Raw genomic sequence first — 24,361 nt, forward strand, 5'->3', positions numbered from 1 at the left:
CAGCACTGTCGTATGTCTTGACATGAAAGTTCTATAGAGAATGCCTTAAAGAAATGGCAAGAACAGTATGTCCTCAGTGTTGAGTATATTCCATTTCCCAGCTCTTTCATTCTGATTCATAGTATCTTATAGAAAATACGTTATCTGTTTTTTTGGTATTGTCTAAACCCAACAAACAGCCTATTCAAAGCTACACAAACTTTGTGGAATTTGAGTATGATCTCCGACAGTGGATTTCAACCACAGGCACAGACTCCCTCTAAGAAATAAACAAGTGAACTGAAAAAGAAGCAGCCTATTGTTTGAAGATCTGCATATACTACACAGAGGCATGCAACTTCTAGGCAAAGACTCTAGGTATCCACAGATCCAAACAAGTTTAAAAAATCTGATATGTAGCATGTACAGTTGGTATCGCTTTTGCTCAGTTATGCATATGAAGGTGCATAAGTATAACCACTTAGCCTTTCTCACTTTTTATAGTGCTTTTCATAAAAACAGTAACATCTAGAAATAAAATTTAGTTTTATCATATTTTATTTGACATGGTTGAAGACACAAGCACTCAAGATACAATCCAGACAACTTGTGAACAGCTCCAAACATCAGTGAAATCTGAACTTATCTTGCACAGAGGTGAACAAGACCACAATGGYTCATTTTATAATATAGTTTAAGACTATTTTAAGCAGGTGAGTACTGTGACATTATGCCCAACAACTTTTAAACTATTCAGCCGCTTAAGCCACTTCATATTATAAATACGCAGCTTATCTTGGTGATTAAATCTCTGCAATATATAATTAGCCTTCTCATAATAATGCATTAAAACTCCTGTATATACATATACAGTGGTATGAACATATCAATATTACCTGTTATAACCATCACTGTACGTTTATCAGATTCTAGTACAATTCTAGAATTCTAATTCTATCACAATTAGCTGCTAACTTTCAGCCTGGAGCCATGTAACTTTGACCCACACTTACAAGTTGCTGCTCAAGAAAAACTTCTGTCAAGGCTGCTTGTTTTGCCTAAGGATAGCAGGCCTTATCAACACTAAGTTGCCCAATGCCATCTGAAATCCCTACAGAAAAAATGCTCTGCAGGAATATCTTGCTATAGTTACAGAATTACTATTCTAAAAATGACTCATTCCCTAATAAATTTCATATTAATTTCATAGCCTAGCAACCTTCACTATCAAATCGGGCATCTGTATGTCACTTACCATATAAAGTTGTTCAACAGGGTTACAGACTACAGACAATAGCATAACATTCTACTTCCTTATTCTAATTCACTAGAGAAACAAGCTAATTTTCCATTCTTGGGTGTAAAGAGGTCAATGAGGTCAGGTGGGAGTTTGCTCAGTAGTTCCCTGTTCTGCAAAGGTAAGCTTGGTAATGAGGAAGTGCAAAAATATGCCAAATCTTCACATTTTACAGTTACAGCAGAATCATTTAATTAACAAAACCCTGCTTGGATCCACATAGAATCTTATAAAAGGTGAATACAAAAGTGCAGAAAATCACTACTGTTCGAAAACTACACTTCTGAAGAGCTGCAGAAACTACTGTTACTATTCACTGCCAACAGGCTGAAAACAGCACAAAAATCACGAGCCACATGATCTGTACTGGGTCTCCTCTTTGAAGGAGAGGGGAGTCAAGGTGCAGCCACATAACCAAAAGTTTACTAGACCAAATTTTGCCCTAACTTAAGGCCACGAATATACTGGAAACAAGTGTGTGTAGAACAGACCCATTCAGTGAAATGCAGAATGCAAAGATACGGAAGCCTGCTTTTCTGTAGGAACTTTGTGTATGGGCACTGATAGACTAGCAGTTTCCATTGCACCTGATCTGCAGCTACTATAAGTCATTATTGCCTGGCTTTAACAAGTATAATTTTTAATCAGAGAAGAAAAAAAAAAAAAAAAAAAAAAAAAAAAAAGTGTTAAAGAAGCTGTATATCCAGATCATACATTCTAAATTTTAACATGATTTTACAGGAGAATTCATCCATTATTATGATGAACTGTTAGAAATGGAAGGGTGACCATCTGAAACAAAGCAATGAAAATCCTACCAACATACTAGTGCATCCATGTAATATGCTTAACTGGTATGACTTGCATTGCAGGAAGAACGCTGTATTCTCTGACACACAGGCATTTTTTTCTTATTATTATAAAATCAGCCTTTTACATTTCATATCTTACCATCTTTAAAAGCCTATAATTATGGAAGCTGACTGAAAAACTATGTTATTTAAAATTAACAGCTGAATGAATTCAACAGAGGCAAAGAGCATTTTCATACAAGAAAATAGCACTGTAGAAAGAAAGAGTCTGTACAATATTTAAATATTGTATATACATAAAATTATATTGTTCATAACTCATCTTAAAGTTTCTCTTGTTTGTAAACCATGGAAAGCAACACACAAAAAATTCTAATATTTAGCTTTTAAAGCATTTAGCAGGCAGCAGGAAATTGAATGCTAGCAAGCATACTTTGTAATTATAGAAAGTATCCAGCCAGATACAGTGACTAGCATTCTCCATAGTCGTCTTTTTTTCTTTTTTTTTTTTTTAATTAACCAAATGCAAAACATTTATTTTCACATTCTACTCAGGAATTCTGCAGGAGACACAAAATTCAAGAGCAAAATGCGGCCAGCTAGTTCTGCACTCTTTACTGTGGCAAAACTCTAGGTTAAACATAGAAATCTGAAGTGCAGAATTGGAATGTAAATTAGTGAAGTAATTGATAAAACTTTTATTTCCCAAAAGTGTCAGTAATGGCTTTAACTCATGCTCAACTTATTAGAAAGGAAGGTTAAGTTTAACAGCTAACATTGCAAAGTTTCAAAAATGTAATGAATTCCAGCAGGTAATCAACTCTGTATAAAAGCTTTGAAAGTGTCAGCATTTGGGGGTGATTCTACAGATTAGTATCAGTCTGCAAATTTGAATAGGGATTTGGATTTGCATTAGAAGCTGTCAGTTCATGGCAGATAGAGATCCAGGGTTTCACAAGTTACCTACTTGTAGGATTTTACAAAATAAAAACTGTCAGCTCTAGAAGAAATTCTCCAGGTGAATATGCATCAGAAAATATTTCTAGAAAGTTATTATTTGGTAAGCAAGATCTTACTGGGACCATCATTGTACTCCCCCTGTAGTATAGTTGCATGCCCCTAGCTACTTAAGGAATGCTTTATCTACTTAATCCTTTTTGTAGTTTTGTTCTCCTGGCCTCTGTCTTCCACTTCAGTGCAAGTTAACTCAACACAGAAATATATTTTCCATTATTAAAATGCTTGCTACTCAAAGTAAGTTATTATTCTTTTGATCTGGACATTTTCTCCCCTTCAAATTGTTTAAAACTTCCTGGACAGCCATCAGCTTACTGTATTTCCAAAAATTAACACAGAGATTAACAAGAAAAAATACAACCACTGGGAAGAGTGATTGATAGACCAGATCGGTGTGCTGCCATTCACAGGGAGACTGGAGAAACAAGCAGAGTGGAACCTTATTAAGTTCATAAAAGGGAAGTGCAAAGTCCTGCATCTCAAGAGGAATAACCTCATGCACCAGTGCAGGCTAGAGGCTGACTGACTGGAAAGCATCTTGGCAGAGAAGGTCCTGAGGGTCTTGGTAGCAAGTTGAACATGAGCCAGGAACGTGCCCCTCCTTGCAGCAAAGGCCAACAGCATCCTGGGCTGCATTAGGAACAGTGTTGCCAGCATGTTGAAGGAGGTGATTTTTCCCCTCTCTTCAGCACTGCTGAGGCCCAATCTGGAGTGCTGGGTTTACCTCTGGGCTCCCCAGTAAAAGAGAGACATGGATATACTCAAGCTAGTCCAATAAAGGGCCCAAAGGCTGATTAAGGGACTGGAGCTTGTGACATACAAGGAGAAGCTGAGAGAGCTGTTTAGCCTGGAGAAGAGAAGGCTTGGGGGGGAGGGAAGGGAAGGAGGGGTTGGATCTTACCAGTGTGTATAAATGCCTCATAAGAGGGCATAAAGAAGATGGGGACAGACTCTTCTCAGTGGTATCCAGTAAACAGACAAGGTAATGGGCCAAACTGAAATACAAGAAATTCCATTTAAACAAAAAAAAATCTTTTTTTTTTTTTTGGCGAGAGTGGTCAAACACTGGAACAGGTTGCCTAGAAAGGCTGTGGAGTCTCCAACTTTGGAGATATTCATAAACCCAACTGGTCAATGTCCAGAACAATCAGCTCTAGTTGACCTTGCTTTGAGCAGGTGGACTGAACTAGTTGATCTATGGAGGTCCCTTCCAGCCTGAACTATTTTGTGATTCTGTGATTTCAGATGGAGACTAAAAAAAAAAAGTTTAAAATAGCCTTAAAGGAAAATAGGTTTGTTTTTAATAATTTTCCAAAGTATAAATGAGAACAATGCTGGCTGATCAGACTCAAAGCTAGCTCTAAGAGCTTTTAACAAAGAGGCTTTATTTCCAAAACGGAGCAGTTAATATTAGGCACCCTATATATTATATTTTTGTATTTTAAATCTAATTTTAAGGATTCTAAGGATTTTATTTTCAGTGGAATCTCAGAAATTATGAAACTCATTTTCTATTCATTAAGTGTCTGGCTTTCAGCATTTAAAGTTTTGAAAGTACAGGGCAAAATCAAGAGAACAAAAGAAGACTGTAAGCTAGTAATTTTTTCAGAGGATGGTGCTGTTCATACAGATAATCCCTACAACCACCCTGTGAATTGGTGAGTGTTTCTAGGGAGGAAGAGGAAGCAGGGCACAACAAAGACATAATGATTTTATATCTTTTAACTAATCTTTAACAACCAACAACAATCAGCATTACTTAAAAATGGTGGGGCTTTAAGCATGCTTGAGCAACTCAGGAACTTTTACTACCTCTGGAACTTTTGCTCCCCAAACTTTTGAAGGGTCTTTTAAGATCCAGCCTTTGGTCATCCAAGGTCACAAACATGACATATCCCTACCTACTGGCTGTCCTCATCTAGCCTGCTGAAATTCAAGTTGATTACATGATATATGTATGTCAAAAAATGAAATAGTGGAAGAACAGTCTCACGAACAGGCCATGGTGGTGAAAACGGACTGCTAGTAGTTTAAGAAATCAATACCAACTTTGACACTTTTAGAAGTGGCAACATCAATGGCTATGGCTTTGATTTCAGTGTCCCCAAACTGCATGAGTGTTTTGATCTCCCGTCGGTTTGGCACTGAAGCATCAGTTCCCGTGAGATCCAAGCGAAGGGTGCCACACTTTTTCACTCCAGATTCTGTGATGAAACTCACATTATCTTGTTCTGAGCTGTAGATATTGATCACTATTACTAACTGAGAAGGTTTTGCAGGTGTATAACTGCGTGTCACAGTTTCTCCAAGGGCTACAGATTGGTCAGCTGAGATAAATTTGTCAAAAACATCAGTGCACCAGCGCGTGCCATCTTTGATTAGCAGCTTCTCTGGTGGATGTTTCCCTTCCACAAACCGATTCAACACCCCAACACCATAGGTGAGAGGGGAACGTCGCACTTTGATGACAGCAGGGTCTAGACCAAAGAGGACAGCTCCTTTGAGTATAGTGAGCCCCACATCCTGAGGGATGATGACTCGACATCTGGAACCAAAAGCACTCTGGACAGCTTGTTGAAGTAAGGGGGATTCAGCAAAGCCACCCACCAGAAACAGAAACTTGACATTGGTCACTTCCGGTTTATCAAACACATCACCTAAACAGAAACAAAGGCCATTAGGTTTTTTGCCTTATGGCAAGGTGAAAATTGTAATATCCTAATATACACAAGATCTGAAAGTGCCACATGTTTTGAGGGACTCTATGCCCACTCCACCACACTTAGCATGCACTAGTTCCACTTCAGCTTTACTTCCTCTTCTACAGAAGAGGCTACGGTCTTGTCCATTCTGTCTTTCACTGGGGCAATGCCTGTGAATAGAAACTTATTAGAAATCATAGGATATTTCTGAAGGAGAAGTGGCACTCAGGCTTCCTAAACATAATTTTTATTTAATTTGAACTACGAAAGGGAGATGCACAGTTATTTGCAAAGAAATCTTGCCAGTCAGAATTCATGTGGCAAAGGAATGGATGTCATCTTGTCACTGCAAGTAACAATGAGATATTCCCAAACTTAACTGATTCAAAGACCCTTTACTGCATTCCACAGAATTAATCCAATTTTAAATTCACTTCCTGTTCTGGACCCTACCATCTTAACCACAATGTGTACCCTCTGCAAAATAATACCTCCTTGCCTTTTTACAGATGTTCCCTCTTAGCTTAAGCCCACATCCTTTAGTTACAAAAAAGCAAATAGTTTCATCACTCAACATCAACTAAGGCTCACTCTTAGTTCATTTAAATAACTGAGGCAGCATGACTGAGATGTCTATYCAAACTATTCCTTCCTGCTCACATATAAGCTGTTCTATATTTTTTATCTTAAGTTGTATCCTCTCAAATTTACCTAATAATTCCTCATATAGAAAGACCAAAATTGGATACTGTATTCCAAATACAATTCAATTAGTGCTTTGTAATGCATAGGTAATAATACCATGCTCAGCATATATAGTATACTCTACTTGATACAACCAAGTCTTCCATGAGGCAGAGTTTGAGTAATTAATTTCACAATAAACGCATGTCACTTTCTATTACTGGACTAATATATCCAGCAGTGCTTAATCCATGCCTGGAAAAACTTTTACCAAGATGCATCACTTATTATTTGTGTTTTAGAGATGTCAGTGATTTGGGCAGCTATGAAAAAACTGTGACTTTATAAGTCCACCCACTGATGAGAAATGAACTAGAGGTCTTAATAACAGGAATAATCAGAAACATAATTATGTCTCTGGCATTAATTAGTTCTTTCCAGAAACAGGAAAAAGAAAAGTAGGATCTGGGCTAATCAGTACACTTCAGCTTTCTGAATGCTTGCAGCCCTGGATATACAGAATAATTTAAGCTTAGACAGCAACAAGACTGAATCACACTCAAGAACTTGTACTAGAATGTATTTAAGTGATGTTCCCTACTTGAAATTACTTTCCTGACTACTTTGTAGAGCACTACAAGTTTCAGAACTAGATTCCTTGCCTAGCTGGGTTGTTTGACTATAATTCCAGCTGCTGGTCTGAAACAGGCAAATGAAGCTTCAGTCTCAGCTCAGGTAGAAAGTGGGATTATACACAGATACATACTAAGGTGCTGAACAATCTGGTCTATTGTAGGTTTGAAAAGAGCATTCATTGCATCAGGGCTCATCCTCAGCATTCCCTGGGAGGACCACTTCACAAAGTCCACACTGGAAAATAATAGTGAAGAAGGACATTAAAATAATTAATCTAGTTGTAAGAAATAGCCAAGCACCTGCAAGACACATAAATGAATGAGTTTACAGATTTTGCATGTTGTTTGCTTGGGGGAAAGAACCTGGCCTCACCCCAGGCTCAAGACAACTTGAGCAAAGTAAAATTTCAAGGGAGATTTGTTCTTTTTCTTGTTTAATTGTTGTTTTCTTTGCCTGATTGCTTCCTATAGCATTACCAATGCTCAACTGCCTTTTGAAATAGCTGCYGGTCTGTCCAGTGCCTGCTCATCTGAAACAGCACTGATTCATCCCCAGAAGGGCAACATTTACATTATAGCAGCAGCAGGCCAAAGCCACTGGAAACACACAAGGAAAACAAGCAAGTGTACAGGAAATCTCAGGAGGCAGAAGGGAGCACAGCTTTTTAATGAGAGGCATGTTTGTTAAATTAATATAGGCATATGTTATTCCATCATTGATCCACATTCAAAAACCAGTTATAGCTTGATAATATCCTTTTCATTCATGTATATATATCACCTTTACACTCTTTCTATCCTCTACTGTCCTAATTCCCTTTTATTTTGTGGGGAATGTTTAGTACTCCCTCTAAAAGGCACCATTAAGACTACTAACAAGAAGGAGATGGTCTTGTGATGAGCTATAGTTCCAGAAATCTTGAAAATGATTTCAGAGCTTAAGTCTCATTTAGGAAGTGACTCTGAGGCTGGATCCAAGTCATTTAGGTTTTTACTAAATGACAGTTAGAAAGAGATGCAGAAGTTTCAGCCTGCATGCTATATTTAACATTCAATAGAAAAAAATGCAGGAAGAGACCAATGTCAAGTATTAAATAGCATGTCTTCTGCTCTCAGGTCCCAAGCATTCTGCTTCAGATTCATGCGCTCTCTGGTTTATTCTCTTTGATGGCGTTAGCCATCATTAGCAGAACTTCAAAAGACGCAAATTGTCCACTTCTACCTTCTCCTTACTCCCTTTTCTGCAGTAACCCATGATCTTGTCTTTTAGAGTGCTTTCTTGAAACTGACAGTCATGAACTAAAACTGTAGCAGGGGGATTATATCTCCCCATCTGCTGAGCAAATGATCTAACTAGTAAAATATTATGAGGAAAAGTCCTGCCATCAGTGCAAAATAAGAATACATTCACTTTGCCCAGCTCTGTGCAATAGCATATGTTTTTACCTATGATCTTGCATTGCTCATAAATATATCCATATTATGGATAGATTTATGTGTCTCATGATCCTGGATTAATTTCAAGGCTCAGGCTTCTACCAATTATCATTCTCAGTAATTAACTTTTGGCATCTAAATTCTCTATTTGTTATCTCTGACTCTCTTACTCTATTACTCGCTCATTGACGAAATGGGTCTTCGGTTTAAGTGAGTACTTAGCAAAACAGAACTGACTTTAAAAGAATCATCTGTGCTTGATTCTGAAATAAAATCAATAAATAAATGACTTGAAATACATGGTCAAATTCAGGAAAGTGACTTAATGGGTCACTGGGCAACCTAGTAGGAGACCCTGCTTGAGCAGGAGGGTTGGACTAGACGATCTCCAGAGGTCCCTTCCAACCTCAACCATCCTGTGATTCTGTGAATGATAGTCTAATGAAAGTCAAAGAAAGCAATACCGGGACAGTCCTGTACAGAAAAGCTTGTGCAAGAGATTGATTAGAACTTCTTATTCTAGAAACCATACTTCAGGCAATCTTATTTTCTCATTAATATCTTACATTTTTACATTATTATCTTTTAGTCCACATGTAATTAGGATATTTTAATTATTTGTCTTCACAGTCAGTTGTTAATTTTGCATCTATTTAGGTTYAAACATCTACTCACTTGCTTTTCCTTAAGGCATGTTCTACACTGTGACCTCGAAACTTCTTGTAATAGTCAATGAAGGAGAAAGGCAGAGTAATGTTCAGTGGATTGGTTCTGTCTGGAGCTGCTGCCCTTTTACGGGACTCAAATGCTATCATCAGATCTACCCAGGCAGCAGGACGCTTGATTTTAAATTGTTCAATAAAATCTTCTCCAAATATTTTACACAGGAGCTTTTCAAATTCATAGTCCACACCTAAAGAACCATATGGCCCACCTGTATCACAGACAAAATACAGCTTTAATATTCTTCTTCCTAGATTTTAAGTTCACCATATATACATCAGATTGGCACTAGTAAGAATTTCATAGCATAGAGAGGTATACAGAAAGAGGTACCTTTTGTAAAGATATCAGTTGATCTAATAAAAATATAATTTACCTTTGCCATACTTTTACCCCTACACCATCATCACCATTGCAGTACTACGACCACAMGACAGAGAAACATTTTTATTAGAAGCAGAGGAAACTGCCTCCTTATCCACATATGAGAAGATGTAGGTTGGACTTGTGTTCAGGAATAGATGGACTTGATGTACAATGTCCTGCTTGCTTTTACTAGCTTCTTTCCAGTGGCAGTTCTGCAGCCAACAAGACTGAGAATGCTCAGCAAAGTACCATATACCGGAGGACTAGCTCAGTAATACAGAGGCACAGCAATAAATAGAGGCTGCCATGTGGTTAACAGACTGGCACAGGACCAATTCCAAGTGGATCTGGAGTTCAGGAAAGGAATATCATTCAAGGAATTGCATTTTGCATCTTTGTTGTGGACTAATCATTGTGCATTTTTCCAAGGGAATGGTGTACCCTACTTGTTACACTGCCTGTGAAATTACTGGAATATATTACCTTCCCCTTAAACTTGGGGAAAATTTGGTTGTGCCAACAGTCACTTTACAAGGATMCTGTTATGACACTCAGCTATTTTTATTTCTATGTTATATCTTGAAATACCTGAACAGAGCAGCAATATACAGGTGACCTGTGAAAGGGGAGGGAGATGATGACTGTTAGCAGAAGTCAGACCAGGACCATGGCAGAGAATGAGTAACAAAGGAGGTTACAGTTTCTTACCCTCTCAAAGTCAGGTTTACCATCCCAAAGTGTCAGAAGAATAACATAATTTACCCTTGTCTACTGACCAGCAGTTAGGTTATCATAATTTTGAATGCTGATCTTATTTCAGGAAGAACTGTTAATTAAATGTAGTGGTAAATGAAGGTAATAAAGATTACCTTCAATGACACATCAAAATATTACACAAAAAAAAGCAATCAGTGAAGGTGTCATTTACCTGTTGCCTTGTACAGTTCCTTAAGATGCCCTTCAGGGAGCCTGATCTGATGAACAGTCATATCCACTGTGCCTCCTCCACTGTCAACGACGATGTAACGATCACCTGGTTTGCAACAGGAACAGGCAAGTGATATATTCATCAGCATTAACACAACAGGATATTGCTATGAAAACTTCTTGTAGACATTATCACCATCAGAGATGATGGCTTACATGGAGTCATGGATATCCACACTGAAAATTTGATCATTATTAGCAATTATAATGTAGTGATTGATAATAAATATGAAATTTGGATGACAAAAGCTAGCAGTTTAGCATAGGTGAGTGCCATAGTGAATTAATGGAACTGCTTATGCTACTGGTATATTCTAGTGTATGGTGTACCAATTGGTGTACCAATTCCAAATTACTATTATGGCATAGATACAAGGCCTGTTCTAAGGAAATTTGTTCTAGTCTATATTTTAAAACCTGGATTCCTATCTATCATCTACTTAAAAAGCCATATTTTGCTAGAGCATGTAGAATTGCAGCTCATCCCTGGTAACTAAGAGCAGCACATGTACTTTTATTTTTTTCTATTTATAATCAGCTTGAGAACCCTAAGGAACACAGCAGATTTGTGGGAAATGCAATGTTCACCCACAATATAAAACCCAAAGGAGAAAAAATCATTCAAGAAAGGACACTACCTTCTTCCAGTTCAGACCAGATCTCCCCTATGACATTCTCCACCAAAAAGGTATGACTCTGTCGATTACGACGGACGTGTTCCTTAGCTAGTCATTGAGAGAAAGAAAATTACTGCATATAAGATGTCATGAACAAATTGATAACATACAATACAGGAAGCAAATGCAAGCCAGATAAGATATCTCTATGTATCACTTGATAATAGAACAGATGAACAAAAACTACTGCTTTAGCATTGAGAATGTAACATTACTCCTAGAAAGGGAAAAAATGTTTTTTAGACATTCTGTTCTTCCTTGATAGTAACTGGATTAAAAACAATGGGCTAATATGAAACCCCCAAACAAGTCCTTCCTTACCAGACTTATTTTTTATATTCTGGTTTTAAAAATGCAGCCTGAAACAAGGTGTCCCAGTCGCCAGCCATGCTAAGAGTATTTTTGCCACAAGGTGGCAGCCCTAGCCCACAAGAGACTGACAGTTTCCTAAATGTTTCCAGGAAGAGCAGAGCAAATTCAAGATTTTCTACTACTGATTTTGGGTGCTCAGCCAAGGATACCTTTGGAGCCCTTAAGTCATGACCTTTCAGCCTGTCTCAAAACAAGTATCCAAAAACATCAGTTCACAGTTTCATAACTTTTTAAGGCCCAAAGAGATAACCAAGTCTGAGTCTCTGTTAACTCAGCCAGGACAGAGGCACCTGGACGCAATTAAAGACATTAATATCTATTTTGACCTTTATGTATGGAAATCCTGCTTTTAGCTATAGTCTGCACAGCAAAACCTAATAGTGCAGTTCTTTCTTAAGCAAATCAATTATATCTTTCCTTGACTAATAACTAAGATTTGGCCTATTATAAATATGCAGAGGACACTGGCACAGAATAATTTAGCTACACACAAATTAAAAATTAAGTATAATCTAATAACACTGTTATAAATTAATTTATAAATATTAATTTCTACTTAGACATTTAAAAATGCAAAACATTCTGTGAAGAGTAGCCTTTGCTATTAAGCTTCTTCATAAATCTGGACAACGAAAATATCATTTCTTGTGTAATTTTCATTCACCTTAAAGGCAGATAAAACACTGCAGAAAGAAATGCAAATGTAATGCAGGAAAATATCATTTTTTTCTGAAAATAAAAGCATGCAAATTGCTGAATGCATTTTTCTTCTGGTTTCTACCACTAGAAGAAGAGCAGAAGCTCTACTTTTGTGGATACTCCTTCCACGAAGACGCTATGATGCAGACAAGCCATGCAAGCCTCACAGTACTGACTAAGCAGCACATACCAAGAGCATAAGTGATGAAGTATTCCATGACAGAACAAGCAATAGGTCCAAGAAAGGGCCTGACATGGAGCCCACAGAAGTCAGCAGGAGTCCTTTCACTTCGGTGGGCAATAACATGAACATAAGATCCAGTCTTTAACAATGACTGAAGTAAAATTAACCCAGCCATTATGAAGAGTAAAATTTTGGTTTTGACTTCACAGCAACAATATGGTCCTYGAAGTGCTTCTCTCTGTTTATGTTTAAAGGATTTTCCTTCTTAATCCATTCCCAGCTTTTCTTGGGTCCTTGCCACGTCTATATGAAATTTTAAATCCAATCCCAAATTAATTCACTTGAAACTTTGTTTTCCTTAATTTTGACTAATTCTGTTTTAATTAATCTTTCTCATCAACAATGGCTTTCACCTTACGAAGTCAAGAAAGAGAACAATAACCCTCTGTCCAAGAAAAGACCCTTTAGCAGAATCCCAAAATCTGTCAAACAGCTCCTACTCAGCTTCAARACCCCCTTAATCAGAGAAACTCTTTCCATTGATAATTTACTTTCCTAGAGACAAATCCCCACAGAGCCAGAAAGAGAGTACACAGAAAATCACATGGAAGAGGAATGGTACAAAACATGAACACAGAGGAAGGAATGTGAGGGGACTGCAGAGGAATTGTATTCTGTGCCTGGTGTGGGCCTCTGTAACACTGAACACATCTGACAACTGCTAGCTAGTAGGTGCATGGATATGATAAAATGACATGATGAGTCAGTCTGACCAAAAAAAACCCCCATCCAGTACAGGATGGCTTTACTAGCTTAATATTCCATTTGCTTATGCTGGTTTGCTTTACTAAATGTGATGAAATACAAATAATTCTGAAACATTCTCTCTGGAATAGATTGGCACACCACCACTGCTGTTAGTACAACAACAATAATTCACATTAACAGAACATATGACCTGTTATGCTATGATTACACCATACTGCTGCTTCCTCCCATTCCTCTTTTTCCCCTCCAGTCTCAGCTAAGCTCAAAAATGTTTGGTGATGAAGGATCTTTTGCCAAGTGACTTAAACTGTTGTCCAATCTCTGTCCCTCACTGTAAGTCAATCTTCTAATACTGATTATTAGCAACCAATCATGTTCCAATAAATTAGAAGTGCAGTATTTAGTTTATTTTCAACATGTAGATAAATTCATTGCTGAATTCCAGTGCTGTGCTTTCTTAGTGTTGCTAGTAATTAACACTAAGTATTTCATAGGGATGACATCGCAAAGCACTATCTGCCAAAAAGTCTGGAAGAACATCTCAAACTAAGAAGTCTCACTGCAGACCCAGGTGTATAACACATCCAGTAATGAAGCAAATTGAACACATAATTGTTTCCAACTTAAGATAAAAATTGACCCAATCATAAAGTATTAATTTTAATTAAGGCAAAAAAAAAAAAGCTCCTGATCTGTAAATACTATGGTTCTCTTTAATTTTAATCTCTAGAAGAGTCTCACAACATCCCAATAAAGGCAATGGAGATACCTGCATGTGAAAAATTAAGTGTGTGCAAACTTGTTTGCTGGATCAATATGTAAGCTAGTCTAATTACAGTAAACAATGAAATAATATGTTAAAAGCAAATTGATGCTAGCCTGAAATATTTCAAGAGAGTAAAGACAAGAAATGGTAAGAAAACAGCCCTAATGAGCAATGCACATTTAGGCATAAGAATCTAAAGTGAGTTAATAGAAAAAGTACCCTGTGTAAATCCAGTTGCAGTTGTGTCACTTGGGCTATAACCATTAACAGGTGCCCTACTACTCAGGTCTATCATCTGGTGAAGGCGAAGTTTTCGGCAGTAGATAGAGGCAGCCTCAGGTTCCAGGGCAATGATCAACTGCTCAGGATTTTCAGGAGTTGCCATTCCTGCCTGTGAGAGAGAATTAATCAGAGAAGTGGGGTGGGAAATACTGCAACCTATCAGACCCTTTCCAGCAAGTGAACAAGCGTTTCCCCAGCTCTCAGTGTCAGTTAGGCCATCCCTCCAAGTTCAACGCACAAAGAAGCTGCTACCATTTTCTAAATGTCTTGATCTCGGAATCATCCTGCCTACTATGTATAGTCACAACTTCACAAGCTGTAAACAGAGAAATACACATGCGCTTACCATGCTGAATGTCTACCTGATCAGCTGTGTGTGACAGGTGGAAAAGGAAAAGTCATTTTGAAACCCATGATGAACGGCCCAAAGCTCGAATTAATCCATGAATCTACCTGTTAAGAGAGGCCTCCAGTCTCCTTTAAGAAATGAAGAAATATCTTTGGCCTCTTTTCCACACAATGATATTTTAAGTATGCTTTGTTTTATATCCTAGCATTACATAGGGTAAGTGGACGATTAAATTGGAATTGCATTAGCCCAGATAATTTTGCTCATAAATATATTGTGGGTCATTATCTGGGGAGAATTTCCCCAGTTAGTTACCTTTGCTGAAAGTGACTGTCTCCCCACCCCACAGCTTACCAGGCACGTAGAATACACTTTACTAAAAGTGCATCTTTTGTCTTAAACACAACATTTGTTATTCCTCAATCCACTGCTTTTAGGCACATCCTCTTTTATAATAGCTTCAAAATGCTCAGTATTCAAAGACTCAAAGCACAACAATAAGGCGTATTTTGTAAAATATAATGAGAACAAGCCTAAAAATAAACCCAAACTGTAAAACTAATTGTCATTCTTTCTACTTGCTTTCTAGATAGTGAATTTTCAAACACAACATTTTTGAATAAGCCACAAATTTTCACACAACCACATCACTCCCAGAGTGGAGCTTAGAGAAAAATATTGAACATTAGTTGACAAAGTTGTGTTTTCATGTCCCTTCTCCTGTATTTCTCCATACCAAACTTTCAAAGTTTGGAAAATGCWGATTGACAGTTGCCAGAGCAAACCTACAAGATATATAAGGACTACCAGTCAAGCACTAGTCCAAGCAGACTTTCCTGCCATCATACCATTTACACGCAAGCATGTGTACAGGTACAGGTTTAGGTAAAGCTGGGGCTTTACTGGGAATGAAGTTCTTGAATTATGCCTTAGCACAAGCCCRAATTGTCCTCAAACCAGTCTAGATATACTAAACACAAGCAAAGCTGGGTACATGCCAGCTCACTCCACCACGAGGTATTTCCAGCTGAGCTCTTCTAAACACAAAGCTTTAATTTGTGGAACTGGAAGGAGCAACAYTCAAGATATAAATCAACTCTTTCTTGGTCCTTCCTCACAGTTGTTTATCTAACATATTAAAGACCTCCAAAAATGTACCTCCCACAATCTCAATTCTTTATTGTCCTTGCTTTTGAAAATTTTGTTGGAAGTCTAATCTGAATTTTTATTTCTGCAGTTTAATGTCAGTTATTTGTTGTCCTATCCAATATTGTCTTGGAGAGTTCCCTACTTCCCTGCTGTAGTTTTTACATATATTAAATCCATTATCATGACCTATAAGAGCTCTGAATCTGAGCAGCAAGTGTTTTAATCACCATCAGTGTGGATAACCTTAGCATGCTTAGTTTGCTCAATGAATTGGGCATACATTAGTAACACACACAATTCTTGGTTTCATGTCCAGCCTACGCACTCAAATAGGTATTGCTGGTTGTTAGAATATAAAATAAATTCATTGCTAAAGCATATTAAAACCCAAAGACTACATCATAAAGTATTCCCAGAGGTGACAAGAACTAAGTTGCACACACAGGAAATGCATTGGTATTTCCTAACCTGGGTGKGGGGGGGAAGAATTGTATTAATTGCAAAGCCATCTGGTTGGGGTTTTCTTCGTTTGTTTTGGGGAGGAGGGGTTGGGGAGCAGGGGTGTATTTTGCTTCAGATTCCCAAAGGAAAACAGTAAACAATAACATTTGATTGCTCCCCTCCTCCAGCAGTAGTCTGTACTATGAACTTTTCACATTGCAGCCTGCACTTCAGTAGAGGAAGGCAGTTATCCTGCAGTAGTTGGATTCAAATTCATGTTCTCAGTTCCTTCCAGTATAGTAGATGCTATTCTTGCTATTTTTTCTGTCTAGATATAGCATACTCAAAGTATCTCCTGAGGAATACATTTAAGATAAAATAAATGACAGTTTTTCACAGTTCAAAGAACAGCTGATCCTAATGGAATTTCATGAAGAAAGGCCTTTTTTTTGTTAAAAAGCTTTCCTTATAGAGTTTGAAGGCCCAGTTACAATGAAGAATGTTATTTCATACCAAAAAAAAGACCATATCAAAAATCCAAAAATCTTGTACAGCAGAAGGTACAAGACATCCTGTATTTAAGGGACAATATTGACTCTTTACATACTACATTGTATATGCAGCATTTCTACACAGAGTATTATAAATAGCATATTATTGTATATATATATATCTACAAACCCACACARAATGACACATCTATGGGGAGAAGGGGAAAGAGAAAGAAATGTGAACACACACACATAGTGCTAGGGAGGAACAGAGCAATGAGATTATTTTAATACAAGCTCTGAGAAGATGAAGACAAAATGCAATACCATTACCATTATAGCTAAGAAGAAAAAGACAGTCAATGTTGAAAAACATTGAGTGTGCAGAGAAAGAGGAATGAAAACAACATGTGGCCAACACAAACAAATGGTGAAGCATTYGCTAAAAGTCTTGAGCCATAAAAGTTTGGGAATTTGCTATATTTTATATTCATACATACCCTCATGCATTGCTGCCTAAGTACTAGTGTAACTAGGAGTGGCGATTTAGTAGTTAGCAGGTTTGAATGAGGTAGACCTGAAGTTAAATCCCACAGACATTGTTTATGTAGAACACTCTAGCAGTGGTACACTGCTTCTGCCTAGGACTACGTTACAGACCTATGTCCTGACTCTGTATTGATATTCCAGTCACTCAGGATCAGCAAAAACCTAGTCACTTATGAAACATGAAGGAAACAGGCAGCAGTTTTTCCAAGAATGTTAATGCATAAAACTCAGCACAGAAATGCAAAAATTTTGTTAGTATGAAAAAATTCTTAAAAATTAATTTATTTCCAAAAGATTCCTGCATTATATACCTGAAAGAACCAGAGAACAGGACAAGAAGAACTGCTTTAAAAGCCTACCCCAAACAGTGCTCACTTTGCTCATCTGTGTGAGCACTAGGATATCATACTTCTATAAGGGGACTCTCAGACTTTCATCTGCTCTGGTAAAAACAGATATCTGAGTTAGTCCCAGTGTACTAATATTCAATCAAAAAGATGCACCATCAACAGCATACCTGAGAATGCTCCAAGCCTCAAGTTACGTGGCATACATAATTTGACACCTAGACACAGGCAAATTCTTAACCTGCCACACTAGCTCTGCTGCTGTGGCCATTAAGATACATCACCCACATGAGATAGAGCTATATAGCTGACCATAAATACACTCCTCAAAACTGTAGGCTGCTAAGTGTTACACTAATTCAGAACTAACAGATTTTGATATCTGGACTGTAGCTCAGTGTCGCTACATTCAGAGTATCTCCAGAGAACTCATTAATATTGACTCATTCAATGTGCAGAAGCATTATTACTACAGATTAAAAATGATACTTTCAAAATCCACACTCACATGCTACATTGTGATGCATGATGAAAGGAACAATTCACATTTAAGGTTTTTAAATACTGTAACACCTACGACCTGAAAGACAGCAGTGTAGTACAATATTGTGTGTAGTTTGAGTCTTTTAAAAAGGCACACAGAAAGCCATGAGCTAGCCTTTCATGAAAGGCTCCCATCTCTGAAAGCCACCATAATTAGACCCTTCAACATTCAGCGTGCCACGCTGGTGTATCTTACAACGCAGCCAGCAGAATGCTACCTCTGCTAGGCCTTCTTTGTTACACAGCACTTGACTCAAACTGAATGGCATATTAGAAAACACATCATCATTCACAAGGTATGCGAACACAAAATGCAGTTCCTATCTTTTTAAACTACTATAAGCAACAGTTAGCTTTCCTTTTTTTCTATTTTGACAAAGATATGTTAGGCATCTTTTTGCAGGCAAACAACAAAATGCAGGAGCACTATGATCCATAACACAGAAGAACATGCTGAAATGAAGTATACTAGTTTCTCTGAGCAATAAAACTCATCAGAATACTTGACACTAAGGTCTTCATTAGTGCAAAAAAGCATGTACAGAAAATAGTATTCCATCTGTTGAATTCACAATTCTAATTTATTATTAGAATTGGATATTAACTGGAGTAAGTCACATACTTTTCATATTGATCCTTACCACCTTGAGCTTTATCTGCCCTAGAAATGTGTGCTATCTTTGTGTGTCTATCCCTCTCTCTCTTGTACACACACACACTTCTCCTTCAGTCAAAAAACCTCAAAGCCAAACTTGCTTCCTAAGTAGTGAAACTTTTGAAGCCTCGTGATTGACTGATGTGAGGGCTGAGAGCTCCCGCTACAGCTTTTTGTGTTGTCAAGGAACTTACAGCAATGCTTTCCTGTATGCAGCTGCCTATTTTCAATGAGCTCTGAGGCTTCTACCCTTCTATCTAATTTGGCTGATGACATATAGGCAGGAAGGTATACACATATGCACATAGTTGCATAGGTCTAGCTTGTTGTGGAAAACAGATCATGAAAAATCGCCAACTATGGAGAACAAAACTACAGCAAGAGCACAACAGCAACAGTAAAAATGCTGTACTGTCTTGCACAGAATTTTCAAGAACTTTTCTCCATCCAAAAGGGAAATATTTACATTAGTTTGCATGTACTAAAATTAGACTTTCATATCCCTGAGGTAGTGTGAAGAAAGAATAGTCTAAAACAGGGCTGGMAAACCCTGCTTAAGCTGTGGTTCATTAGGAAGTGAAGGTCTTCAAGAAAACATCATTCAACCAAATAAGTAGAAGCTTATCAACAAGAATCAACATCAATCTTTGTGTATTTTTTAAGATATTTCTTATAATTAGTAACAATAAGAAAGCTACAATTGCAAGTTAAAAACTGCACAGCCTGCATAGAGAAAGTATTGTGTAACTGAATCAAAGCAACACAAAACAGCAGTTGGAAATTAAGTGCCTTGTGAAATTTATACTGTTTAAACTAATCAGGTCATTGTGTTAACGGCTTCACGATAAGGCCATCCACTTAGTGCCTTGGTAAGTGAGCTCTTCTCTAATCCTCCTCCTTTTTCACTAGCTAACACTTTCTCCAGTTCCATGGCATCAAACTGGGTTGTCACAAATAAATGGCTGAGATCTAATTACAGAGAAAGAGAATGCCAGGAAAGAAGATGAGCAACATGGGGAAAGATTCACAGCAGCATCACAGAGGCTTATAAGGGGAAGTTGCGTTGGCAGGGAGTGGGGCTAACGGATATCACAGTGCTGCATGAAAAGCACAGTTCATGCAGTTTTGCTACATCTTAAGCCTTAAAAATTAGGATGCCTTCAGAAGAAAATTTTGGGAAAAAAAGAAAAAATCACTAAACTGTCACATACATCGGTAAGTACCGGTTAGTCTTCAGAATGATGAGAGTATCTCAGTGCAGTAAGTAAGGTGAATAAATACAACAGAGTGAAGACAGACAGCTCATCTAGCTCAGTTCATTTTTATGAAGAGACAGACTCTTAAAGTTGCTCAACAGCAACAAAAGGAGGATTTTCAAAAGCACTCAGGTTCCTCTTAGGGACCTCAGTGAAGAGGCTGGGTTTTCCAAAGACAGGAGAAGCAGCTAATAGGTGCTGCCTTCCTTTGGAAAGTTCAGTTTCAGGATTTCATTGCCTAGATGAAAATAGAATTGATTAACATTTTTTTTTCATCCAGTCAATGCAATGTTTGGGCAATGGCTGATCCTACAAAACTGTCACATCTATACTGTCAGAGAGATACTTGTTGTTTGACAGAATCAAGAACTTTTTGATTTATTTCTACTTTCAAAAAGCATTAGGGTAACCTCCAAAGTCCATGTGCTCTACTGACCTAAAATTAGAGTTGTGACATAAGCTGTCCTTTGTCCTACTGTGATCTGGTGCTGCTGATAATATTTTGCACTTTACAAGTGAAATTATAATGGCTAAGTACCACAGCTACAGAATTCCTTCAGTGTCAGCTTTCCCATTTGTATGGTTAAGTGACAGGACAAAGATGTTCATCCCTCTGTGACAAACCTGCCTGAGAGCACATAAATGAAATCTCAGGTTATGGTAAAATAGCAACAACTTAGTTTGTGCAGACAAAGGAAATAGAAATTATGAAAGATGAGATGCCTAAGAGCCAATTGGTTTAATGGGGGGCTGGGGGAGTGGGAAGAGAGGTTGTGCACAGAACTGGAAGTTAAAAGACTGCTGCAATAGTTTTTGCTTATTCATTTTCCACTGGCTTATAGGATTATGTAATGTGAAAGGCAGCGAAGGACCAGCTCCAAAGTAGTTTGATCTTTAGACAGTCCTTAAGATACTGGGATTATCATGAGATCTCTCTTTGTGGCCCAAGATATCTTCCCTTCTGTAGTGAAGAAGTAGAATCTGTTACTGTACATTTACATAATTTTTCCTTGCTTTTAAAATACGAGTGTGTGGACTTTTCAGTGCTTTTTGAATTGACAGGGCTTGCCTATACTAAAAGCTCACACAAAGTAACCAACCCACAGAAGATTCACAGCCTCCCTACAGTCTTTATATAGAGTGAACTGGGGGCGCCTCATGCACTTTGAAGGTGGAACTCACAAGCTATAAACTCCTGTGAAAGGAGCTTTTAGGTGAAGTCCTTTAATCTGCATGAAATCAGGATACATGATAATAGGCTACTAGCACTTACATAGGACATGTGGTGAACTTAGAACAATGTAAATTAACATCCAGTTAACAGCAACAATATATATCATTTAAAAGTTTGTCCATACGTGTGTATGTTAGAGGGGCAAAGAGTTTAGATTAGTTATTAGATTTATAATCAGAATTAATTCTGTGGTGGATGAATCCCTTGGATATCAACTTCAAAAAGCTGGGATGAAAATATCTAATCAATGTGTAGACGATTATTATTGTTGTTACTTCCAAAGAAACCACTGGACTTATTTGTAGTCCTCTGTTATAGTATTTACACTGGAAAATAACAACGAAGCTGGTATTCTTGTCTGCTAATTTCAATGAGTAATGATTACAGCATGAACTCTGTAATGGTTATGAAGTGGACACTCTTGGACCTGTCAGTTTAAGAGGGACATGGAGAAAGTGGAGAGAGTTCAGGGAAGACTACTAAGAGAACATGCTCAGTAAAGAGAGACTGAGGTGGGCGGGCTTGTTTAGTCTGGTAAAGAAAAGGCCAACGGACAATCTAATAGCTGTGACCACTATTTGAAGGTCAGTTACAAAGACAGTAGAATTCAAGTCTTCTAGCACTGCCAGCACATATAACAAGAGGAAACAGCCATAATGCAGTTTGGTGAGTTCAAATTGAGTATTATATATATATATATAAAAAAAATATTTTCACTAGGAAATTGATGCAGCATTGGAACAATCACTGATAGATGCATCTGTGTCCTTGCAGGTGCTCAAAACTTGCCTAGACAAAGCCTCTGCTGACCTGACCTGGTGGTGAAAATAAGCCCACTTCAAGTAGAAGGTCAGACTAGACACCTTTACAAATAGAAATAAATGCTTTCAAAGAATGCTTCTATGAWTCTAGAATGGTGAGATATATGCTGAGAAAGTCCAGAAATACTGTTAAAAATCTTTCCTAAATGCAAAAGACCTACCTTTTTTCATTTCTTCTCTTTGTGACCACTGTGTAAAATTGTTGCCTCTATGTATCAGTGAGAGGGAATCAATTGTATCTGACAGTACAACAGAAATATCAGACTCACCATAATAAACCCACAGGTATTCAGGGCCTCACAAGCTTCTGTACATAGTTCAGTCATCTTTGCAATTAGAACATTCATTTGAGTCTCTGGGCATCAAAAAGAAACATTATTCATGCTACACTTTTTGATGTGAAGGCTATACTATTTTGAAATCTGAAAACATAAAAAGCCTATCAGTCCCAAGAAGTTCTTGTAGCCTTGCGCATCAGCCACCAGTGATTTTAGGAAATGATTTAAAACAATCAGTTTAATGCATCAAGGATACACCATAATTTAAGATACTAATACGATCTGCACCGAAAAAATTCTGCCTCAGTCCAGTATTTGAGGGATTGCTCTCGTTAGGGAGGGAAATTCAGTTCCTAGTTAATTTTTCGTAAGTATTCTTCATCATTTGTACAGCCTGTAATCCTGCTCCCTCTTAATGGCTGTTCAGAAACTACTACATTACCCCAGTCTGAAAAGCAAGAAGATGAATGGGGAACCTGGAATTCCAGTGATGTGTGCCTTTAGCTTTAAGCATGCTCTTTGAGTAATGCATTTTGTGGAGCTGTGTTGGCTACAGTCAGAACTTCTGCATTTGTGTGGTTACTGATTAGTTAAACCTATTTGTTATAGATGGCTAAGCTGTCTTATTGAGCTAAATGCATTTGCAATGGATGGTCAGGCTGCCTCACTTTTTTTTTTTTTCCCTGGGGTTTGTTACCAGCTATGAGTACAGGTTGTATTTCTAGACTGTTTTTTCATACCTTACTTTTATAATCTTTTTTTTTTATATTTTCAATCTTAATTTATGATTCTTTGAAAATGTAAGCACTGCTTGATTCTGTTATCAAAACTTACACTCACTGGGACTTGGTTGTCTGGATTTTGTACAATGAATTTCCTGGTTTTAATTTATAAAACAATAAAATTTACTAAATGTGTATATAATGCAAACCTTTGAAGCTTCTAAAATACGTAATGGAATTCAAAGAAGGAATAGAGCTAGACAGTCTCAGGGGTTTCCAAGCTACATGAAACATCAGTAGCATTGAGTCCTTACTTCCGCAAGGGTGATTTTACTACAGCTAGCTCCCAAGTGACTACTGCTGCAGATCACATCTATGCAGTAGATGAAATCACGGCACTAAGTGGCATTACCAAGGATTATTTGCTGCACTACATTATATTTCCCAGAATGCAGAAGGACATCAGTTGCAAGYTTTATGACTAGCATTCAATATAAAAAGCTACCAAACAAAACCAACCTCCCCCAAACACCATTAAATTCTCATAAGCTTTTCAATTTTGCATGTTCTATTATTGCATAAACGCTCTTTGTACCGCAGGCTTGCGCTAGTTTCCACAACAGAGAAGCCTGACTTTCTGTCTTCCTATTTAAAGCATTTTCCTAGCATCTCAGGTTCTCCCTTTCTCTTTGTTTCAAAATATCCTCTGCTGTAGGTCCTTATGGCTCAGGCTGGTTTCATTAAAGTAAGACAAGTGACCCTTACTGTGAGCAGTTTCTCTAAGAAAATTATACGCTTGGTACATTTTATAAGTTGCATCTTATTTTGTACTGTAGTGCTTCTGATTTTACATTAACATTTTCCACTAATTTCCACTTTCAGCTTATATATACACCTTGTACTTCTTTTTTGCCATCCTTCTTGTAACTGAAGACTGACATCTAAGATGTCTTTTTGACTGATCTACTATCTTCCTTCCTTGTCCTTTCTATGAACTTACTACAAATAATCCTACCCACTATTTTTAGGCCTTGTCTGCACTGGTTTATGCTTGCTTGTGAACTTGTATCTCTTCCCTGCTCCTCTGGACTGTAGTTAAAGCCTCTCAGACTGCTGTTTTCTTCTTTTGGCTGGAACCT

The 24,361-nt window shown here is 37.7% G+C and overlaps 1 protein-coding gene across 1 annotated transcript in view; it reads right to left on the bottom strand.

Moving 5' to 3' along the window:
• Positions 1–519: 519 nt before the first annotated feature.
• Positions 520–24,361, bottom strand: part of HSPA12A (heat shock protein family A (Hsp70) member 12A) — a 43,409-nt gene continuing 19,567 nt past the window's right edge. The window contains exons 6-11 of the mRNA XM_085319096.1: positions 14,325–14,496; positions 11,278–11,364; positions 10,581–10,685; positions 9,239–9,497; positions 7,258–7,361; positions 520–5,762 (exon numbers count right to left, since the gene is read on the bottom strand). Coding sequence (XP_085175222.1) covers positions 5,128–5,762; positions 7,258–7,361; positions 9,239–9,497; positions 10,581–10,685; positions 11,278–11,364; positions 14,325–14,496 — 1,362 coding nt within the window. The 3' untranslated portion in view covers positions 520–5,127. The remainder of the gene's footprint in view (positions 5,763–7,257; positions 7,362–9,238; positions 9,498–10,580; positions 10,686–11,277; positions 11,365–14,324; positions 14,497–24,361) is intronic.

Source organism: Rhea americana, unplaced genomic scaffold (assembly GCF_003343005.1).
Source record: "Rhea americana isolate MKP2758 unplaced genomic scaffold, rheAme1 scaffold_57, whole genome shotgun sequence".
NCBI classification, from domain to species: Eukaryota; Metazoa; Chordata; class Aves; order Rheiformes; family Rheidae; genus Rhea; species Rhea americana.